Below are 23,997 nucleotides of genomic sequence, written 5' to 3'. Positions count from 1 at the left end.
CCATTTTTCCCAGAGTAAAAAAATGTTCTAGATTTTTCAAGGTGGCCTTTCTATGTGAAGTCATTTTTATATAGGAAACTTGTCACTTCATCAAGTTTAAATAATGAAATTAATTCATTTAATTGCTTTGCTATATCTTTTCATAATTTTTATTTTCACAAATTAAATTTTTGTTTATGTAATTTTTATTTAATGAAAATTAGTGATTTGGTTTAGGAAAGCATTAAAATATTAGGAAACTTGTGCTATAATTAACAAAAACTAAGTATTCTTTCTGGACAGAGTAATTTCTATGAGTTAGGGGTATTAATAAAATGATGAATAACATTTCAAATTATGTAATAACATGGTTTTGCAATGCTTTACATCTTCTAAATGTATATTTTTAACATTTTTTGTATTTCTTCTCTAGATTTTTGCTTCAATGTCTTGAGGATCTTGATGCCAATCTACGAAAATTAAATTCTCGTCTATTTGTGATTCGTGGACAACCAGCAGATGTGTTTCCCAGGCTTTTCAAGGTAATTTGCAAATATTTGAATAAAATAATAATCTTTTTCAGAGAACATATTTGGCAAATAATGCTTTTTGTGCTAAAGTATTATGAATACAAGTATTTTTAAATGAAAATTGCATGGCTTTTTTCTTTAATGAAAAAGTTACCCCTGCTAAAATCAAACATTATAGAAGGATTGTTTAAAATGAAAAGTTAAATCTTTCTTTTACCTTAACTGCTAGTTCCCCTTTCAGAAGGAAGCTACACGAGCTACTACCAGTTTCTTGTGTATCCAGTTAGAAATATTCTTTGCATAAACAAAAATTTGTATATGTGTATTTATATGTATCCGCATGTGTTACTGTTCCCTTTTTAAAATCCCAAAATGAGAGAACTATATTCACTGTTTTGAGCCATGCTGTGTTCATATAAACATGTATTTTGGAGATTGTTCCGTATTATTTCCTCAGTCTTTTAAATGGCTCCATAGTATTCCTTAGTGTGGATATACTATGATTTCTTTAAGTAATTGTCTGCTAACCATTTAGTACCCCACCCCCACAGGCCTCTTGTTAATACAGAATATGCCAGTAAACACCTTTGTCCACATTTACATATCTTTGCTCATAAGTGCCAGTATGTTTGTGGGTCAATTCTGGATCAGAGGGTCAAAAACCACTGACATTTTACCAATAATATAAAATTGTAGGTTTTTGGTTTGTTGTTGTTGTTGTTGTTAAGCCTGGTAGAATCTTAACAATCTCCTGTTTATTTCTCCCTTTTTTCCCAGATGAAACAATTAGGCCTGGGAAGATTAAATGAGTTGCCCAAGATTATACAGTTAGTTCGTGCAAGTGTTAAGATCAGAAGCTGATTTTCCTATTATTCTTTTTACTTTTCCCTTCCTACTTGCTACTATCAGATTTCTTAAACGATTATCTGCTTTTTCTTGGAGCTGTTTGATTCATTATATTTTTAGAGTAATAGTGTTTCTGTTTCTAATCCTGAAAAGAACCATTTCATTCTCTGAATAAGAAGGTCCCCAATAGTGAGTATCAAGTCATTCTTACCTTACCTTTCTTTTAATGGTAGGAAAGAAACATTTAATGGTCATGATTTGGCTAATGTAACAACTTTGGCTAGTGAAAATTTGACATTCATTAAAGATTATTTAATACTATAACTTTGTGGAATTCTAATTTAACTGATATATGAGGAATTCTGACAAGAAAGCATCCCAGAAACAATCATCAGTTATCTACAACTCACAAGTGTAAAAATGTATTTGGATAATTGCTTCAGTCGTTTCAATCCTATAAATAATCCATTTGGTATGGGCAAAGTGAATCCTAAGAATATTTTGATTGCTATAAAATAACATTTCCATTTGCCAGGTATATTCTTCTACTGAACTTTATCCTCGGTTCTCTTTTATTTTTTATTTTGAGACAGTCTCACTAAGTTGCCCAGACTAACCTCAAACTTGGAGATCCTCTTGCCTCAGCCTCCTAAGTACCTGGGATTACAGGCATGCACCACAGTGTACAGCTATATACTTCTTTTTGAATAAATATTTTTAAGTCAGCACATCTTTTGTGTTCTTTGTTTTGAGATTTCTTCTCCCCAAAATAGTATATGATTGGGTCAAACTATCTTATGCACTTAAATTATGCCCTATCTTGTTAATTTGGCAGAGAGGCATAGGTTTTAACATAAGCTGTCAAATACAAGTACATGAATACATGCATACACATAGAACATTTACTATTTTATTCTGATTTTCCTTCAACTACATACAATAGTCTATATAAAATGACAGTTAGGAAAACAACCTTTCTGATTAATTTACTCTATCTAGAGCTATGGAGATAATTACTTCCTTTTTTATTGAATTCATGTTTCAACTTTATATTTAAAGGTACTACATACATGTATTTTTAAGATATAGAAAGATAAAAGCAGGTGTCTTCCCTGTATAGGGCAGGAAGGGAGAAAAAAGGGAAGATACTGGGAATGAAATTGACCAAATTATGTTATGTACATGTATAAATTTGTAACATTGAATACCCCTATTAAATATAAATGTACCAATAAAATAAGTAAATAAATAAAAGCCATTCTCCTGCCCACTCCTAGTTCTCATACCCACGGTTTGTCTGGGGGAGAAGATTCTTTTGTCAGTAAAACCAGACACACTTAAATTAGTGTGTCTGGTTTTATTATATAGCAAATAATGAGAATTTTTAATAGGAAATTCTGTTTCCCACATTGGAGGAAAAATGGGTTTAGACCTGATAACTTTGCATTTAATTTATTGGAACATGATAGTGACTTCAGTACTGATGTCTCCTCTAGTATCCGTCTTTCCTCTATCATATGTGCTCAGTTTATTCTGTTTATAATGAGTAGATTTAGGAATGTGTCAGAGCATTTTTATATATACATGTGCGTACAAACAAGTCTAATAAACTTATGATGTGTTTTCTATGATGATTTTTCCTCAGTTAAATTCCGGCTTAATATAGGCTGACAAAATGACCTGTTCTTTTCACTTCTTCTTTTCATGTTTTCCTGAAAAAAATGATCAAGAAGCTTAGGAGGTACTAGCTTAGGCAAAACTTGGATGGCACTGTAATTGTAAGTGTGTTGCTTGTATTATTATAGAGTTACATGTTGCATCTTCCACATTTGGCACCAAATTGGTAAAGTTACCAAGACATGCACAAGGAAGAACCTGCAGAAAGTTTTAGTGAAGAGTTTAAAGTACTCATTTTAGAGAATAGATACATGTTGAATATATACTTGAATTTTTTTTAAAAAAAATTCTCATTATATCCAAGAACAAGAGATATGTGCCTAACATCTTTATAAGTGAGCACACTGAAGCATAATAAAATATTTTGTTGAAAAATCACATAATAAATAAAAAGAATATATAAAGCCACTAATATTTCAGCATCAGGTTTATATATGCTCTCTGAGCTACTTTGGATCTTGCTTTATTACTTCATGGCACATGCTTGATAGAATTCATTCACAGATATTAATTGAATACCTGTTGTGTATAAGGCAGGGTTCAGTGTGCTAGAAATATAAGATTGAGGGGCTGGGGTTGTAGCTCAGCAGTAGAGTGCTCACCTAGCATGTGCGAAAGCGCTGGGTTTGGGCCTCACACCATATAAATATAAATAAATAAAATAAAGGTATTAGATCCAACTACAACTAAAACATTAAAAAAAATAGTAGTGAAACAGATAAAGTACCTACATTCTCAGAGCTTGTCCTTTAGTGGGAAGGAAATAGATCATAAATAAGTAAATATGCAATGTCAGGTCATGATGGGTCCTGCAGAGAAACATAAAATGTGAAATAGTTTTAGGACAAGGAAAGGGTAGTTACTTCATATGAAATCATAGAAGGCCTCACTTATAAGGTGATATTTGAGAAGGGAGTGAGCCATGCAGATATCTTGGAAGGGGTATTGAATCCTCATCATTTTGCTGCTCTTTCCATCAAAAGAGTTTTTCTCCACCCCCACTGAATCTGGGTTGTCCCTATAACTTGGGTAAAACAAGCATCAAAGAAGACATTGTGCAAATTCCAAATCTTAGGTCTGAAGGAAATTCACAGCCTCTACCTCTCCAGGAATATAGGAATGTGCCTTCTATAAAATACAAAAACTAATAAAGATAAGATTGATATTAACAACACTATCAGTCAGTTTGATATGGCTGATATTTGTAGAACAGTGTACCCAAGAACTATAGAACACACATTTCTCATTCACAGGAAACATTCACCAAGACAGATAGACTATACTTTGCTATAAAATAAGAATCAGTTAACTGCAAAAGTATGAAATCTTACATATTATATTGTCTGACTTCAACAGAATCAAACTAAAAGAATAGCAAATATTTATAAACTGAAAATAGAAATGCTAATATACAGAATTTATAGGATTCATCTAAAGCAGCATTTACAATATTGATTACCAAAGATTTGTTAAAGACCAGTTCTTAGGCCAGCAGGCATAAGTTCAGGTGTTCTGGCTCTCTATGGACTTGGGCAAGTCCCTAATTTTAATCTCATCTGCACAACATAGATACCAACTGAAGTGCCAACTCTTGAGGGTTATTTTGAAGTTTGATAATGTAATTATAAGTAATTTTTAAAAGTAAAGTGCTGTAGAAACACATTTAGTGTAAGAACTGGTTTTGAACATATTGTTAGGTAGAGTAGTGCCTGGCATGATGCCTGGAATCTAGTGAGTATACATTCATTATTTGCATATTCTTGGGGTGATAAATTGTGTATTTTTTCCTGCATGTTGGAAGTTTGATTTATTTAATCATTTTAAGTGGAATTTGAGCCTTTCACTTATTGTTATGATAGAAAAAATAATAATTATAAAGCTGGTGTACATTTTTACTTCTTTCTCTCATTTTAGGAATGGAACATTACTAAACTTTCAATTGAGTATGATTCTGAGCCCTTTGGAAAGGAACGAGATGCAGCTATAAAGAAACTGGCTACTGAAGCTGGAGTAGAAGTCATTGTACGAATTTCACACACATTATATGACCTAGACAAGTACGGTTTTGTTTTGTTTTGTTTTTTATTGTGGGAAAATATACATAATAGTATTTACTATCTCAACCATATTAAAGTATACAGTGGTATTAAGTACATAGACATTTGAACTAGTTACTAATACATATATTTGTAAAGTGAAAATAACATATACATCATAGAGTTGTGGGAGAATTAAATGAATATATGTCAAAGCTTTAGCATTTAATTTAGCTGCTACAATTTTTATGCACTCAATAACAAGCTCCAAAATTAATGACATTGTGCATAAGATAAAAGTACTCAGTATTTCAGTTTCAAAGCTATTAATGATTAACACTGTTACAAAATGTTTTTTTACTAATTCAGCCTAATATGGTCTGACTTTTCTGGGCTCTTAGTATTATTAGTTTTGTAATTTATATGATGCAGAGCCATAAATCACCTTCACATATCTTGTATGATTATCTTATTTTATTTCATGTGTATACATTATCTTTTTAATCTAGATTTTAAGTCCAGATGCAAATTGAATATTCTGTAACTTTACATAATTTTAGTCATCTGAACAATGGCCTGATACCATATTTCTCAAAAGTATGCTTATTGAAACACTAGTCCCTGGTAATGCTTTTTCTGACAAATATTATGTCAAATTGAAAGCTAGGAAGTAGTAGATACAGTGAGTTTGGGAGATTTGTGGGATTTGTTAACTTACTAAAGTAAAACTTTGCCATATGATTGTTCTTACAAATACCAAAATATCAATTATATACCTTTTTAGTTATTTTTCTTAAGTTATTTACAGATTTTATTGTTAATAAAATAATTCTGTAATAAACATGACTAATTTTATTCCATGTCTCTGTGTATATTAAATCATGATTTGATACAGACAAGGATCTTACTTGATTTTTTTGGGGGGGGAGGATAACTGGGGGTTGAACTCAGGGGATTCAATCATTGAGCCACATCTCCAGCCCTGTTTTGTATTTTATTTAGAGATAGGGTCTCACTGAGTTGTTTAGCACCTTGCTTTTTGCTGAAGCTGGCTTTGAACTCAGCATCCTCCTGCCTCAGCCGCCGAGCTGCTGGGATTAATCTGGAAGTCTTATGTCCTTTTAGTAAACTTGCTTTCTAGCTCCCTAGGAGCTGATCAGAAGGAGGCAGCAAACAGGGTAAGAGAAGGTGCTTACAACTGGTAGATTCAGTGTTCTCCATAACAGTGGTGCTTATTGGTTGAATATGAATATTTACCATATGCAGTCTATCATGTTTATATGTAACATAGAGAAAATAGTTTTATAAGGTTTTCATTTTATAATCTACAGTACCTTCAATAATACCATTGTGGTATCATTACAGTCAATAAAATTTATATGACCCTATGTGTAAATTTAGAATATTATGCCAAAAGAAAATTTACTTAAAGCAGAGAGTATAGCTTTTTGATGATTATTTTCTGTACACATAGTTGATAATAATTTATATATGATATATAATAAAAATACATTGTTTTAGATTTGCCATTTATCAGTTATGTGATCTTGACTAATTTACTGAACCCTCCTGATAAGCTTCAATTTCTGCACTCAAAATGCAGAGTTGGAGTTCCCTGTGATTCTTTATTAAGCAAATTGTCATAATGAAAAACAGTAGTTACTCCCAAATAGTATCTAATCTATCTGATCTGAAGTTCCATGGCAAAGCTAGTTATTCTTTTAATTATGACTTGTTTGAGGCAATTAGTGATCAGAAGTAAATATATAAGGTACTCAAATAACTTGGAATTTGGGGGCTTATATGTCCTAAGTATGGTAGTCCTCTCCTTATATCCAAGGGAGATGTTCTAAGACCCTCAATAAATGCCTGAAACCAGGGATAGCACCAAACCTCAGATATACTGTATTTTCCCTCCATATACATACTTATGATAAAGTTTAATTTATAAATTAGGCATAATAAGAGCTTTATAATAATAATAATGAAATAGAATAATTATAACAATATATTGTAATAAATTTATGTGAACGTGGTCTCTCTCACTTTCTGTAAAGAGTGAAGTCAAATATCAATATTTTTGGACCACAGTTTACCAAGAGTAACTGAAATCATGGAAAACAAAATCACAAGTAAGGGATAGTAGTCTATGTGACGTAGATGCAAATGCTGATATCTTTAATGAAGACATGAACACAAACTGGGCATGGTGGTATACTCTCTTAATCCCAGCAATCAGGGAGGCTAAGGCAGGAGGATCACAAGTTCAAGGCCAACCTCAGCAACTTAGCAAGACAGGGTCTCAAAATAAAAATGGGTAGAGGTGTAGCTCAGGTGGCCTCCCTGGGTTCAATCCCCAGTCTTTAAAAAAAAATAGTAGAAAATAAGAAATAATTGTCATTATCATAATATAGAATCTTAATGAAACTTGCTGGGAAAAATGAGGAGATGTAGATCAAAGGATACAAAGCAGCAAATATATAGGATGAGCAAGTTCCAAGATCTAAAGTATAACATAGGACCACAGTTGGTGAAATAATATAGCATTAGGGATTTTTGTTAAGTAAGTAGATTTTAGCTGCTCTCATCACAAAATAATTAAGATTTTTTTGTGAGCTTGTAGTTGTTAGTCTGCTTCAGTATAGTAACTCTTGTATTATCTGTATGTATCCTATATGTCATGTTGTAAACCTCTTATAATACACAACAAAATTTATTTTTTGCTGATTACTCGTAATATCATTATCAGTCTTGTTTAATTTTCATTAATTATCCAGAGATTCCTTAAGTTGGGTTATAATACATTTTTTTACATATTCATGTGAATTACTTTCTTGTTTTTGCCTTTTAAGCTAATTTAACCATTTAATTGGGTTTTTTTCCCACTTTCTTAATATTATTTGTCTTAATGGTCTTAGCATTTACATATTATATATTTTTGATGCCTAGCAGATATATAAAAAATAGAGAATACTTTTTATATGAATTAACCATTTGAATATGTTCCTGGTTATATATGAGAAGCTAAAATTCTAAAAGTTTTAAATGATAAATTTTATTTTCTGGTTTTAAGACTTTTCAGAAATTGTCAACAAAAATATATTGTTATTTTTTACTAACTGCATTTTACTAACTCTCATATAATAGGATTATAGAACTCAATGGTGGACAACCGCCTCTAACTTATAAAAGATTTCAGACTCTCATCAGCAAAATGGAACCACTGGAAATACCAGTAGAGACAATTACTTCAGAAGTGATAGAAAAGTGCACAACTCCTCTGTCCGATGACCATGATGAGAAATACGGTGTTCCTTCACTGGAAGAGCTAGGTAGATATAAACTGTAATAATTGTGGAGATTAAGACTCAGTAAATCTTAAATGATTCAGAAAATTCTACTTCATTTTATTTTGCCATATAAAGTATTTTGCATTAGTAGGGAAAGAGATAAAGAGAAAAAGAAAGAATGGAGCAGGAAGGGGGAGGAAGGAAGGGAAAAACTGATCATAAACTAAGTGATATCATAAACTGAGTGATAAATCTGTACATTCTTTAGGTATTCTGTAAATATGTGAGATGATGTTACCTGTGAAGATGCATCCTAAAGCATAGAAAACTCATCATAGCCTTTGTAGGTGAGGGAGGACTGTCTAGGTACTAAGTTCATTTTTATCAGTTCTTACACATTTTCTGCAGAGGAATTTGTTCTCCTAGTTATTATGGTTAAGTAAAAAATATTTTAGTTTCAGAAGAATAATACATTTATCTTCCTTTCTTTTCTTTCTTAGGTTTTGATACAGATGGCTTATCCTCTGCAGTGTGGCCAGGTGGAGAAACTGAAGCACTTACACGTTTGGAAAGGCATTTAGAAAGAAAAGTATGATAATGTAGATCATATAATCATGCTCATCATGTAATCATGCTCATGTTTCCAAACTGACATATTTTAAGTTATTTCACTCTCTTAAAAAAAAAAAAAAAAGACTGTTGAAAAGAAGGATTGATGGAAGTAGTTAAAATAGCACAAAGCTAATTGTTTAAGAGTTAACAACTGAGTATTTAAATTCCCTTCCCCCTCCTCTCCTGATTATTTTCCTTTGGCTACTACCATACTACCTGTTCATTCTTTGTACCTAAGTTTATATCAGTTTTGACCATAACTTTGAAACTAGAATAGAATTCTATAGTAGTGCCCCTATTCACAAGGGATACATTCCAAGACCCTAATGGATGCCTATAACCACGAATGTCACCAAACCTTATATAGATTGTTTTTCCCTATGTATGTATACCTGTGATAAAATTTAATTTTTAAATCAAGCACAGTAAGATATTACCAATAATAACTAATGATAGAATAATTATAACAAACTACTATAATAAAGTTTATTTAAAACTTATGAGTTATTTATTTAAAACTTATGAGTTATTTATTTCTGGAATTTTTCACTTAATATTTTTTGACCATGGTTAGCCATGAATAACTGAAACCTGGAGATGTGAAACTGTGGACAAGGGGGAAACTTCCATATATCACCTTTCCCTCAGTGTCAAAAATACAGATTGAAGGTATTTTCTACCTTTGCTGGGAATTTGAAAGTTTTTCATGTATGCTGCATCAAAATGGCTGAAATGAAAGAATGCTCACTTTTTTAAACCTTTTTTTTTTTAAATTAAAACATGCATTTGTGACTGACATAATAAGTTATTTCCCAAGAATTGTGTAATTTTTTAAATTCAAAAATCTCGATTTTGTACACTTAAAATGGAGAAGACAGTTTTGATCAATGTAATTCTTTCTGTATGTTTTCAGGCTTGGGTGGCAAACTTTGAAAGACCTCGAATGAATGCAAATTCCTTACTTGCTAGCCCTACTGGACTCAGTCCTTATCTCCGATTTGGCTGTTTGTCATGTCGACTCTTTTACTTCAAACTAACTGACCTCTACAAAAAGGTATTATCTAAAATCAGAGCTTATTTTTCAAAATACCTTTTAAAAAATTTGTTGATAATTCCTTGCTTTTTAATCACAGGTAAAGAAGAACAGTTCTCCTCCCCTTTCTCTTTATGGGCAACTGCTATGGCGTGAGTTTTTCTATACAGCAGCAACAAATAATCCACGCTTTGATAAAATGGAAGGAAACCCCATCTGTGTTCAGATTCCTTGGGATAAGAATCCTGAGGCTTTAGCCAAATGGGCAGAAGGCCGGACAGGCTTTCCGTGGATTGACGCTATCATGACACAGCTTCGTCAGGAGGGTTGGATTCACCATTTGGCCAGACATGCGGTTGCTTGCTTCCTCACACGAGGTGACCTATGGATAAGCTGGGAAGAAGGAATGAAGGTGGGTGTTCTAGCTAATGTTGTGTGGTCATATTTTGAAGGAATCCATATCTTATTTTAAAAATCCTAGAAGTTGTCTAATATAGACCCGTCTACAGTCTAGCTTTTGTGTGGATAATGCATAGAATCCCCACAAAACAGGCACACATTCTGAGAGCAGAATGGTAAAATCAGACAGGAAGAATGGTGAAAACTGGTTAAATGGATTAAATTTAAAATTGTTTTAGTGTTAAACCAGCCTAGCTGTTAAGAGAACTATTAAAATTTAACATTCTGGATTTATTGGACAGATATATTTATAGGTGACCATTTCTGTTCCAAAGTTGATTTACCCAAGAGTTCTTAGAAGAAACTAATTCATATTATGAATTTTAAAAATATTAATTATTTCACCTCAATTTAACATCATAGCTTTTGGGTAATAGTTCTATTATGTAAAGTGAAGATTACTACATTTTGTGCTTACACATAACAGGATTTACATATATGTTTTACCTTTCATAAATTTTCCCTATCCAAGGACCATTTCTGATTCTGTTTTTTCCCCCCCATCTCCTCTATTTTCTAGTACAAAGTTGTACAAGAAGAAGATATATAAATATAGCACCTACTTAATAAATTTATATTAAAATCATTTATTTTAATTCTATTTTATTTTGAATTAAGGAATTCGAAATTTAATCTATATAATGCTAGCATATTTCTTTCTTTTTTATGTTTGTTTTTTCCCATAGCTTTATTGAGGTAAAATTGAAGTATAATGCATGTGTTTTTTTGTTTTGTTTTGTTTTATTTTGGGGTACCAGGGATTCAACTTAGGGAACTCAACCACTGAGCTACATCCCCAGCCCTATTTTGTGTTTTATTTAGAGACAGGGTCTCACTGAGTTGCTTAGCACCTTGCTGTTGCTGAGACAGGTTTTGAACTTGCGATCTTCCTGTCTCAGCCTCCAGAGCCGCTGGGATTACAGGCATTCACCACCACGCCCAGCTAAAATGTGCATATTTGAAGTATGGAGTTTGATCAGTTTTTACGTGTATGTAACCAATACAATCAACATAAAAAATATTTCCATTACTTTTTTAAAAATTTGAAATCATGCAGTGCTAGTACATTTCTAAGGTGCGCTTATATTTGGGTGTGCTCCCCTTATCTACATCAAAGTACAAAGTATCTAAGTTTGAGTTAGTAATTTATTTGGTATCATTTTGTTTTCTTGAATATGATCTGCTTTTTCTCTACTTCTTAATATCCTATTATCCTTTAAAATCAGTGGCTCAAGTAATTTTTTGCTCCCTACAATAAGACTGTGAAGGTTGAAGAATAAATTCTGTTTAAGCAATCTACTAAACATATGTTACCAACACATTTCTTTTCCTGAAACGGTTTACAGAACATACACAAGCTAACTTTGGAATATTTAATCTTACAATTTTGTGCTAGATTTTCTTTGCCTTGACTTTTGATCTACAGTGACCTCAAAAAAACTTGCTTTGAGAATCATGTGTGTGCATGCTAATTGGTTACTGTTACTTCTGAAGGTATTTGAAGAATTACTGCTTGATGCAGACTGGAGCATAAATGCTGGAAGCTGGATGTGGCTGTCTTGTAGTTCCTTTTTCCAACAGTTTTTTCACTGCTATTGCCCTGTTGGTTTTGGTAGAAGAACAGATCCCAATGGAGACTACATCAGGTAAATAAAGGGTTATTACTATTCAATGTGGAATAGCTAATGATGGGCAGCAGAGATAAAGAGTAAACAGATCACGTAAATGATATTGATAGCTAGTAATCTGTGATAGTTTGCTGATAATATATTTTTTCCTTCTCCCAAAAGGCGTTATTTACCTGTCCTAAGAGGCTTCCCTGCAAAATATATCTATGATCCCTGGAATGCACCAGAAGGTATTCAGAAGGTAGCCAAATGTTTGATTGGAGTTAATTATCCCAAACCAATGGTGAACCATGCCGAGGCAAGCCGTTTGAATATTGAAAGGATGAAACAGATCTATCAGCAGCTCTCACGATATAGAGGACTAGGTGTGTCACTGTCTTTGATTTGTTCTTTAACATATATTTATATACTTATCCATGAATTTTATCTTGATCATAATTTAATAGGAAATTTATTCCCCTTTAGGGCTTCTTGCTTCTGTACCTTCTAATCCTAATGGGAATGGAGGTCTCATGGGGTATGCACCTGGAGAAAATATCCCAGGTTGTAGCAGCAGTGGAAGTAAGTAAAAACTACAGAAATGTCTGTATTTACTAACATAAAGAAATTAATAATTAGTTATATTGTTCATTGAATCCTGCTATAATGGTTTTATCCTTAAAAATCTGTCCCTAAAATTAGTGTAATAGGTTCTCTGTACACGTGCATACACATTTATACATACATCATCCCCTCAAACTAGTGGTGACATTTTAAAGATGGGAAATACCATTACATGTAGCAGATATGGACTATATCATGTTGAAGGTCTTCTTTTAAACCAGATGAGATCTTTTTTTTCATTTATTTATTTATTTTGTGGTGCTCAGGGTTTGAACTCATAGCCATCCATGCTAGGCACGAGTGTGGGAGCCCTGAGCTGTACTTCCAGCCAGGAGATTGATTTTTAAGGGTAAAATGAAACTCAAATCTCATATTTTCCAAATGTTTATTATTTTTTATTCTCTTTAGCTGAATATCAGCTATAAGATAATTAAGAAGGTCAGCAGCCCTCTAAGCAGAGCCAAAAGATTGACCGACCATATACATACATAGGGCCTCTAGCCCTTTGATACATGAGGTTTTTCTTACAAAGCCTCATCTATGATAATCTTCTATATGAATTGTGTGTAGTTATCACATACATTCTAAATATATATGATATTAATAATGTAAAGAAGTCAGTGTATATCGGAAATTTGAATCATGATATCAGTTTTCTAAAGCTCTAACCTAAAGCCATGAGGCTAAGTTTCATTAAAATCAAGAGAATATTTTAGAAATGCTTATTTTTAAAAAAATCACATGTCCTAAATTGATATTAAGAATAAATCTTTTTAAAAAATGAACCTTTCTGAATTCAGAAATATCCTGCATCTTTATAAAAGCATATATTTTATTAGTTTTGGGAGAAAGGAATAAGAGCACTCACCTTTTCACTGCCCACCTTATGCCCAGCAGTAGATTTTTGCCAACATATCATAATAACCTTCCAAGGGATTGGTGTTGAGGTCCTCACTTTTTGGTTGGGAAAATTATCCTGGGGAGGTAGGGTAGCTTAACCAAGATCCCATGGTTAATAAGAAGTTGAGCTAAGATTCGGATCCACGTCTGAGTACCCCAAAGCTCCTATCTTTCCTACATCTGTGGGTCACCTCTAAAAGTATTATTTACCTACCAAATAGTTGCCAGTGATACAGTGTATTTCAGAAATATTCTTTCTCAGGGTCTCTGCAGTTTGAAGAAACCTCAACAATATATCGTTTCAAAAGTTCTTCCATATCTCTAGTTCTGTTTACAACCTGCCTTGTCAGCCTACACTTGAATGGGAGGGACAAAATTTCTATGAAGCATTATGACAGGCAGGTGGCAGAGGGACGGGAACCAGTAGGTTCTTGGTACCTGGATAATGGACAGTGATTGGATATACTGCTTCTTAGAAGTTTACTGAAATCTATATCTTTTATTTTGAGTTGTCATCTAATGTTAATCATGGTAGCAAGTTAAATTGGGATCATTTTGTTTCACAAATTTATAAGGTAGTTTGTGATGTTATAAAAAAATTAATAAATCTTGAGATTATTCTTGTCTTGTAAATACTTAACCTGTAACACATGTTGGAGCTGAGTTCTATTGGCCTTTCCAAAGACCCAAAAGCTATAAAAACTGGGTAACTGGAACTTACAGTTTGAATGGGCACATGGAGGGAAAACAAAAACAAATGAAAGAAAGTGATAAATTGTAAGATGCTGCCTCCACTTGGCAATAAGAGAAAAGGGAGCGAGATCAACAGGGGCTGAAAGGACTGGAGAAACTGTCCTGTAGCATGGTAGGTATGGGTAGCATTTGAGTAGGAGGGTGAAGGAGAACATTCAGACCTAGGAATAGCAGTGGCTGTGGAAGGATCCTGGGGATTTGGACTATAGTATTAATTAACCTTTTCTCCTCTGAAGTTTCTCCTCCATTTGAAAGGATTTACGTGCTTCTGAAGCGTATGCCCTACACTTACCTGTGTGTAAGTTTCTATCTTACAGTGCCTTACAAGGCACATCAAAGGGCAAGATTGTTTATGATTTAGTTTAGGTTTTTAAATAACTGAAAAATTCTTAGTCTCTGTAATACTGTTTCATTTTTCTTCTCTCATTTTTATACGTTTTGAACTCAGGAAAGGAACAAACTATACATAGATTTCTTAAAGTATTTGTGTTTTTATAATAAAATAGATCACAATCTGTTTCTTATAGCAAGGTGTTTTAGTTTTTATTTTTAAATTTTTTACTATAAACTGTGTTCATCAGCATTATTAGAGAAATACAAACATTAAATATTGTGAGGTGGTTCGAGTTTTTTTTTTTTTTAAGTTGTAGTTGGACACAATATTTCTATCTCATTTATTTTATTTTTATGTAGTGCTGAGGATTGAACCCAGGGCCCCACATCGCTCTGCTACTGAGCCACAACCCCAGCCCCTTGTTTCGGGTTTTTTTAAATTTGTTGCTCCTGTTGTTGTTGTTTTGGTACTAGGGATTGAACCCAAGGGCACTTAACCACTGAGCCACATCCCCAGCACTTTTTTTGTATTTTATTTAGAGACAGGGTCTCACTGAGTTGCTTAGCACCTTGCTAAATTGCTGAAGCTGGCTTTGAACTCACAATCTTCCTGACTCAGCCTCCTGAGCCACTGGGATTATAGGCATGTGCCACCCTGCCCAGCTGTGAGGTGGTTCTTTACACCCACTTAGTGACCACCTGTCACTGATTGCCTAGAATTGGTAAATTTTTCTGGGACACAGAACTTTCAGTGCTATAACCTAGAAAATGCCAGGCAAACTGGGGCAAGTTGGTCACTGTATACTCCTAGAATGGCTAAATTAAAAAAACACCAAATGTTATGAAGCAGAAATGGCAAATAGTTAGAGACAAACTAGAATAGTGGTTGCCTTGGGCTTCAGGGTAGTATTGGTGAATGAAAGGAAATGGCCAGTAGGGATCTCTTGGGGGAGATGGAAAAGAAAAGAAAGAAAAGAAAAACCCTGGAACCCTTCCTGAGAAATGGGATATAAAACGGTACTAGCACTTTAGGAAAACAGTTTGGTAGTTTCTTAAAAAGCTAAATATAAATCTTTTGTACAAACCAGAAAATTTGTTCGTAAGTATCAAAAGAAATGCCTTTTTTTTTGGGGGGGGGGGGTTACCCAGGATTGAACTCAGGGGCACCCAACCACTGAGTCACATCCCTAGCCTATCTTGTATTTTACTTAGAGACAGAGTCTCACTGAGTTGCATAGTGCCTCACCTTTGCTAAGACTGGCTTTGAACTCACAATCCTTCTGTCACCATCCTGAGCCACTGGGATTACAGGCATGCACCACCATCCCAGCTACAAAGACTTATAAATGATTGCTTATATCAACTTTACTTACACTTGTCTGAGGTAATATAGCCACACAATGGAATATTATTCATGATGAGAAATAAAATGCCAACATGTATGAAACCCAAAAACATTTTATTAAAGAAACCAGACGTGAAAGACCATATACTGCATGATTCCATTTATATGAACTATTCAGAAATAGCAAATCATCAGAGACAAACTAGATTAGATGTTGCCTTGGGCTTCAATATAGGATTGGGGAATAAATGCCAGTAGGGATCTCTTGGGGGAGATGGAACATATTCTAAAACTGATTGTAGTGATGGTTGCACAACTTTGGTGAAAGTTAACTTTAAAAAATAACTGAATTGTACACTTAAGACAGGTAAATTTTATGGTTATGTGAATTATACCTCAAAGCTGTTTTTTTAAATGATTATTTGCAATAGAGAATTAAAAAAAAAAAACACTAGCAAAGATGAACAGCTATCACCCACAATTCCAGCTACTAGAGACAATCACTATTAAAATTTTATTGCATTTTTCCTTTAAATATCTTTTTATGAAGTTTTCCCCTCATACCGATTTTTAAGTCAGAACTTTTAAAGTTAAAATTCCTTTTGCTGTTATTGGTAACCTAAAATAAGGGGGAAATGATCAGGTAAACTTCTTTCCCTCATAGAACTTTAAAAGAAACAATGAATATTATTTTATTATAAATAAATAAATGTTACTTTTAGTCTAGGAAAAAAGAGTTCCTATCTTGTATACTCTTAGCTCAAGACATTAATATGGAGATTCATGATTTTTGTGACTAAGCTAGTAGCAAGTTAATTGACCAGCAAAGCTCTGTTCTTTACTTATTGTCTCTTGCATTGTAGAAAATATAATTTACCACATTTTATGAAGAAGTGACAGTTAACAGTGGTGTTCTTGAACTTGGGGGAATTTGGAGGCCTGACATACCTGCTGATCATGTAGCACTCTAAAGAAATAAAATGGTCTTTTAAGGAAATTCCCAATGTATTTTTTGAACTTACTAATTTCTCTCTTCTTCCCCAAAGGTAATAGCTTTCCTGATTTCTAATACTATTATTTTGGTCTGTGTTTTTTTAAACTTTAAAAAAAGTTGAATCATCTAGTTTGTGTTCTTTCTTTTGTTGAGCTGCTCTCTCAATATTTTGTTGTTCTCATTTATCTCACTACTGGGCAAAGGAATGGAATTAACTTGAGAAAATGAAACCAAGGTGACTAGTTATGACTTGTCCTGAGAGCCACCTCTAAGAGTCTTCCAGAACTGACCTTTCTTTCCTCAGTCACCATTGTCCTGTATCAAACTCTGTCCCTGCACCTAATAATACTTATTTGTACTTAGTGATTTTATTATCTATCTAATCCTCCTAGACTGTGAATCTTTAAGATAGACTCTATGTCTTAGTGATATTTATATCTCTAGCACCTGGTCTAGTCCAAAGAATTAACAGGCTCTCAGTAATATGTGTAAGATATAAATACATAAAATGTATATGTCATAAGTAAATACAGTAATCAGAAATGTTTTTGTTGACTTTTTTATTCTGTTATGAAATTTACCATTTTATCCACTTTTAAGTGTACAGTTCAGTGGCAGTTAAGAGTATTCATATAGTTGGTGTGAAATCTTAAATAATGTAATACAAATGGCCAACAAATATATGAAAAAATGTTCAACAGGTTTAGTGATTAGGGAAATGCAAAGCAAAACTACACTGAGATTTCAACTCACTCCAGTCAGAATGGCAACCATCAAGAATAACAAACAATAATAAATGCTGGAAAGGATGTATAGAAAAAGAAACATTTTTACACTGTTGGTTGGATTGTAAATTAGCGCAGCCACTATGGAAATCAGTATGGAGATTCCTCAAAAGACTAGGAATGGAAATGCCATGTGACCCAGCCATGCCATACCCTGGTATTTATCCTAAATATATGCATACCCATTTTATAGCAGCACAATTCAAAAGAACCAAGCTATGGAACCAGCTTAGGTAACCATCAACAGATGAATAGGTAAAGAAAATGTGTTACATATACACAATGGAATTTTATTTGGCTATAAAGAAAAATGGAATTATGTCATTTGCAGGAAAGTGGATAGAACTTGAGAACATTATGTTAAGTGAAATAAGCTAATCTCAGATGGTCAGGGGTCATATACTTTCTCCTGTGTGTGGAAGCTAGAGAGGAAAAAGGAAAAGAAAGGTGTGGGACCGGGCGGGGAAACCTCAAAATCAGTTGAATATTGGAGAAGGGTCAGAAGGAGGGGGAAGGGAAAGGAGAAATACTGGAGAATGGTATTGACCAAATTATGTTGTCATACTGTGTGCATGTACAAATTATGTAGCAACACATCCTACTATTATGTACAGCTATAATGTACCAATTAAAACTAAGGAAAAGAAGTAATTTTAAATAATATTACACAGTACTACATTGTGGTAGATATCACTATTAGGGGAAACCCCACAGATGGTAAGACCTGGAGTAGCACATTGACTAGTGAATTTACCATCACCCAGCGTCTGACCTTCAGTCTTACAAGTCCAAATATTGAATGTTTTCAGTACAATTACAGATGACCATTCTGTGAATGCCAGACTACAAATTTTAAAATAATGTGAATTTAAATGTTTATTAATATATGGTAGAGATATCTCTTCCAGGGATATGAGGTCTCATTCATGACCCAAGGCAAGGTTTTTTGTTTGTTTATAGTGCTGGGGATTGAAGCCAGGGCCTTGTTCATGTTAGGCAAGCGCTCTAGCAACTGAGCTACATCCCCAACCCCATTTTCCTAGTTTTGAGTACCTGAAAAGCTGAATTCTTTATCCAAAAATATTTGAGATAATAAAGTAAAAATAAGTAGTCTTGTTCAGGTCATAAGATGACATATTCAGGTGCCAAAATGCTCACATTTTCCTTACTGGACACACCAACAAAAATATTTCTCCAAAATGTTCTTTTCTATGCTAGGCAACCCATGCTGCTAACACTTTTTGGAAGTCTTGATAGAATTGCTCATACCTAGTCTGTATCTGCCCCTCTTTGTATGATTTGAATTGTTTAGCTCCCTTGTGGCAGGCCCTTATTCGCTTATCTCCAATTAAATATGCTTTGGAGGGGCTCTGAAGGAAGAATGTGGAAGAAAGTGTCAGGAAAAAGGAAGGATGTCTATCTTACATTGCCCCTGTGTTTTACCTTCATAGTCAAGTTTTTAATTGTCATCTGGTTAAAAAAAAAAGTTTCTTAGAAAATGATCATTAGTGATTTTGCCTTTCAACTCTCAACATTCTATAAGCCTGAATATCCCTGATTTAGGCATGTGATCTTTGATTTATAGGGAGGATTGTGAAAACTTTATAAATGAACTTAGATACAAAAAGTAAAATTTGGATCTGTAGTCTTTCTACCTACATCTTGGATTTTATTTTAAGTCATTTCACTGTGTTAAATAAACAGGTTGCTCTCAAGGGAGTAGTATTTTACATAATGCTCATGGAGACAGTCAGCATACTCACCTGTTAAAGCAAGGTAAGAAAGAAGCATTCAAGCACACTATGCTTTTCATCTTTCCTAACTTAAATGTACATTTTTTAAAATGTGTAGGAAGAAGCTCCATGGGCACTGGTCTCAGCAGTGGGAAACGTCCTAGTCAGGAAGAGGACACACAGAGTATTGGTCCTAAAGTCCAGAGACAGAGCACTAATTAGGTAAATACTTTATAGCTTTATTTCTTGCTTTAGAATTATATAATTAATTCAGAATACACTCTACTGTCATGTATATCTAAAATGAATAAAAAGAAAATATAATTAACATAAAAAAACAAGATAATTTCCAAATGGAACTCATTTCTGTTTTTAAACCAGAAAATCTTGAGGCATAAATTCTTAAACGATCATTATAAAATCAGTTAATTATTGGACAGGAGAGAAGCATCTATTCAGGACAAAGTACTGCACTCATGGTCATCTGAATCAATGATCTTTCAAATTGAAAGCTCATGATTTTGTGGTCAAGTTTTATCTTGGAAAAAGATGACTTTTTCATTTCTTTCCTATGATAAATGACTATGAGTCTAAAACAATTAAGTGGCCTCTTTATTTTAAATGACATAATAATACCTTTATTATATTATTAATGTAATACCTTTATTATTAATATAATACCTTTATGCAGAGTCCTGATGTTTTTCATATTTGTTTTAATTAGTAAATGTGAGATGTAAAAAACACCCCCAAGTTTTGCCTTTTGAATATTGATGAATAATTCTTTATCTGTTATAAAATATTCTTTATCTGCTCATAAAAATCTAAATTCTTTTTTTTTTTAATATATTTTTTTTAGATGTTGATGGACCTTTATGCTAGGCAAGTGCTCTACCACTGAGCCACAACCCCAGCCTATAAAATCTAAATTCTTTCCCATTAGTTTAATTTTTTTTTTAAATGCTAGCCTTTTTAGAAGAATTGGAAAAAAAAAAAAAAAAAAGAATCAAATGCCATGCCTGCATTCAGTTTAATTGGATTTGGGATACTGTTTTGTGATTTAAATTAATATGGAAGTTATTTATATAGTACATTTGTCAGTTTTTAAAGACTTTGTTTCTTCATTAGACTTTGTTTATTGTTTTTTTATTAATTTTTATACAAATCTATTTAGACTATAAATTTCTTGATATAAGTAAACACCAATCGAATTCTTATCAAATTCTTTAGTTCTTTGCAATCAAGCTTTACTCAGTTTTTTTTCCCCCTTAAATCACAGATAACATTCAGGAAGAATATGGTTGCAGCTGAAATTGCTGGGAAATTCAGTACTTTTCAATTAAATTATTTAAAAAGTTCTTCATTGATGGAAACCAGTTACATTTTGAATGCATTATTTCTAATGATATTTCTGTGGTTTTTAACTTTTTAATGAATTTCACATAGGGCAAGTGGTAATTTGTATATAAAGAACTTGGTAAAAGAATTTGCTTAATGTAAATATAAATAGTCACAATTAGTATAGACCCATCAATATATTTTTGATAATCTTTCATGTATGGTAAAAGTTTAAGTTGCAAATTGATATTCTGATATACAACTCAAAGTTTTGAGAATCAATGTGAGAAAACAGGTTTTTAGACTTTCTTAAAATGCTTTGTTAAAATTTTAGGGCAAAATTTTTTTGACATTATTGTTTGACTTTGCACTCTTTCATAATAATGTTTTAGAAAATATGCATAATCAAAATTAATATGTGTAGTCTCTGTTAACACAGAAAATATATGTCTTAAAGCTTCATGTATGCCTGTTTTGACCCAAATTTGTAGAAGAATCATGTGTTGTCTCCCTGTCTTTGTTCATTTACAGCTAAAGTGACTTTGTTATTAAAGTATATGCAAATATGGAATCTTGTGTACTTGGTGGGTTTATTTCTTTCCTCAATCCCTTTTTTTGTTTGTTTATGGTAAGGGAGAGAGCATTGGCCTGTGAGATATGATTGCAAATTACAGACACAGATGATATTCAACCATATGTCACCATTTTGAATGATGGAGCTGATACCAGATTTTCAGTAAAACAATAGTTTTTCAAAATTATATGCAAGAAAGATTTAGAAACAAAGGGATCATTTCACATACTGGAGTTTATAAGTCAGGCTATATAGGACAACAGTGTGGGTTCTGGAGTCTAATGCCTGGCCATGCCCTTATTAACTTTGAGATCCTGGGCAAGACCTTAACCTTCTATGCCTTTCTTTTTCTCATCTATAAAATAGGGATGAGAGTAGTATCAGCTTCATTCTCCAGTTCCATGTGAAATGCTCATATCAGCGCTTAGTGTGTGGTAAGGTACTCGATGTATGTTAACTGCAGGGCTGCCATATTGTGTAGCTCCCTGGACCTTACAGTACACAGTCTACATGGCCATGTGCCACAGCTCTGGTTAGCTGCCATTGTTACTACCATTGCTATTATCCCTTTACTGTTCTCTAGTAGGCTAGTTCTTACTATTCTCAATTATAACGAGTGACTTTATTTTTGCTCAATTATAATGAGTGACTTTATTTTTGCATCTTCAGTAGTGACAAATACTCACTACAATTAATTGTATTTAAAGGTTAGTAAAGATAAATTTTAGTCAAAATGCAGAAACAATAATAAATCAATGCATATATGATATGCATTTTTAAAAATATACTGGATAATGAACTGACAGTGATCAATAAATTCCATTACTGAAAAAAAAAGAAAAAAGCCTGTGCATTATCTTTCTTTTTTCACCCTGTTAAAAACAGAGTCATATTTTAATTGTTTTCACAATAACTATACTTCACATCCCACTCTATGGACCTAATTGTACTGTGCAAAATTGAGAAACTCAGACCTGGGTGGGATTTCTCATCACCATCTGGGAGAAAGATCCAGTTTTACTGGGAGTAAATAAACATTTTAATAATCGAACACTATTTTGACTTATAATAGGTGATTTTGTTTTGCTTTTTTAAGAGATTTTTTTTTTTTTAAGCATTTTCAGTTTGGTCTAAATCACGGTTAAAAGGAATCTCTGAAAGGGAAAGAGTGTCATCAATCCATGTGATCCAGTTAAGCAGATGCATTTAAATACAGTACTTTCCACCTAACTATAGGGCTAGTGATCTAGAAATCCTACCAGTTTAAGACCTTTTATTTATTTGCAAATACTTGTTGAGTTCTTATTACCAAGAACTGTGCAACAACTTCAAAAAATTGAGTTGAGGGAACCAGGTTTTTTAACAAACCTATGCAGAGTCCTGATGTTTTTCATATTTGCTTTAATTAGTAAATGTGAGATGTAAAAAAATCATCACCCCAACCCCCGAGCCTTTTCCACTGAGCTACATTCCCAGGCTTCATTTTTTTTCATGCATCCCAGACATGCTAGAAACATCAGAATCTTCCCATAATTAAAACATGTTTGTCATTTCTGAAGGTAATATGCATGATAATTTCTTTTCCTCATTTCTCCACCTAAGGGTTTGGTCCACCCCACTCCTGATTTTATGGTCCAGGAAATGTGCTGTTTTAAACATTTGGGGTAGAAAACTTTAGGTAGCATTTAATGTAGTTGGTGTAGCTAGCTGAATTGGTCATTTTGAAGTGTTATTTGTTGTTGTTATTGTTTTTTATTTGGTACACGGGATTGAATCCAGGGGCACTTAACCACTTAGCCACATCCCCAGCCCTTTTTTATATTTCATTTAGAGACAGGGTCTCACTGAGTTGCTTAGAACTTCCATAAGTGGCTGAGGCAGGCTTTGAACTTGTGAGTTTCCTGCCTCAGCCTCCAAAGCTGCTGGGATTACAGAACTGGGTCATTTTCAAGTTTTGATTGCAGTGTACACAATTACCATTCCTCACACCATCAGAGGGAGTTCTAGTGTAAGCTTCCAGCCCCCTGGTGCACATTTTTCTCCTCCAGAGATCACAGCATGTAGATGTAAATCCTGAGCTAATGTTTCTTAACTTCCTTCTCTTTTCTGTATCCTACTATTCTTCCCTCTTCTTAAGTGCAAATAACATTTGGTTAATTCAAACCCCAAATCTTATATTCAAGAAGCAGGTAATGAACAATAAGAGTTTTTATGTAGGAGAGTCAGAGGCAGAAGTGTTGCTGAACAAGAACCCTCTGCATCCTACTGACATCTGTTAACTGCTCAGTTAATTGTAGAATATCCTGGAGATCAGAGTTGATTTTGAGATCAGGAGCCAGGTTTCTTGCTGCCACTCAACGATGTTAATGTCCAAGGATCTGTTTCTCTCAATAAAGCCTGTTGAAGATAAACTGCATGCTAAGGCTACACTCAATTTGATTAACATTTCCTGAGTACCTATTGTGTGCCACGCATTGTTTAAAGGAAAATAACTAGTACTAAAGGAGCTCATTCCATAGGTGATACAGCAGTCTGAAAGAACAGAACTG

The 23,997-nt window shown here is 33.4% G+C and overlaps 1 protein-coding gene across 1 annotated transcript in view; it reads left to right on the top strand.

Annotated features, from left to right (window-relative positions):
• The window catches only part of Cry1 (cryptochrome circadian regulator 1), a 62,265-nt gene extending 40,820 nt beyond the window's left edge, over positions 1–21,445 (top strand). The window contains exons 2-12 of the mRNA XM_046429651.2: positions 413–521; positions 4,947–5,089; positions 8,216–8,400; positions 8,859–8,947; positions 9,884–10,024; positions 10,104–10,415; positions 11,957–12,108; positions 12,253–12,455; positions 12,556–12,651; positions 19,655–19,758; positions 20,816–21,445. Coding sequence (XP_046285607.1) covers positions 413–521; positions 4,947–5,089; positions 8,216–8,400; positions 8,859–8,947; positions 9,884–10,024; positions 10,104–10,415; positions 11,957–12,108; positions 12,253–12,455; positions 12,556–12,651; positions 19,655–19,758 — 1,534 coding nt within the window. The 3' untranslated portion in view covers positions 20,816–21,445. The remainder of the gene's footprint in view (positions 1–412; positions 522–4,946; positions 5,090–8,215; positions 8,401–8,858; positions 8,948–9,883; positions 10,025–10,103; positions 10,416–11,956; positions 12,109–12,252; positions 12,456–12,555; positions 12,652–19,654; positions 19,759–20,815) is intronic.
• The last annotated feature ends 2,552 nt before the right edge of the window (positions 21,446–23,997 follow it).

This window comes from Marmota monax, unplaced genomic scaffold (assembly GCF_021218885.2).
Source record: "Marmota monax isolate L192 unplaced genomic scaffold, Marmota_monax_Labrador192_F-V1.1 WCK01_AAM20220418_F8-fsc00051, whole genome shotgun sequence".
In the NCBI taxonomy this organism is placed as follows: Eukaryota; Metazoa; Chordata; class Mammalia; order Rodentia; family Sciuridae; genus Marmota; species Marmota monax.
The sequence above is the reverse complement of the archived record's forward strand: the minus strand, read 5'-3'. Positions and strand labels throughout refer to the sequence as shown.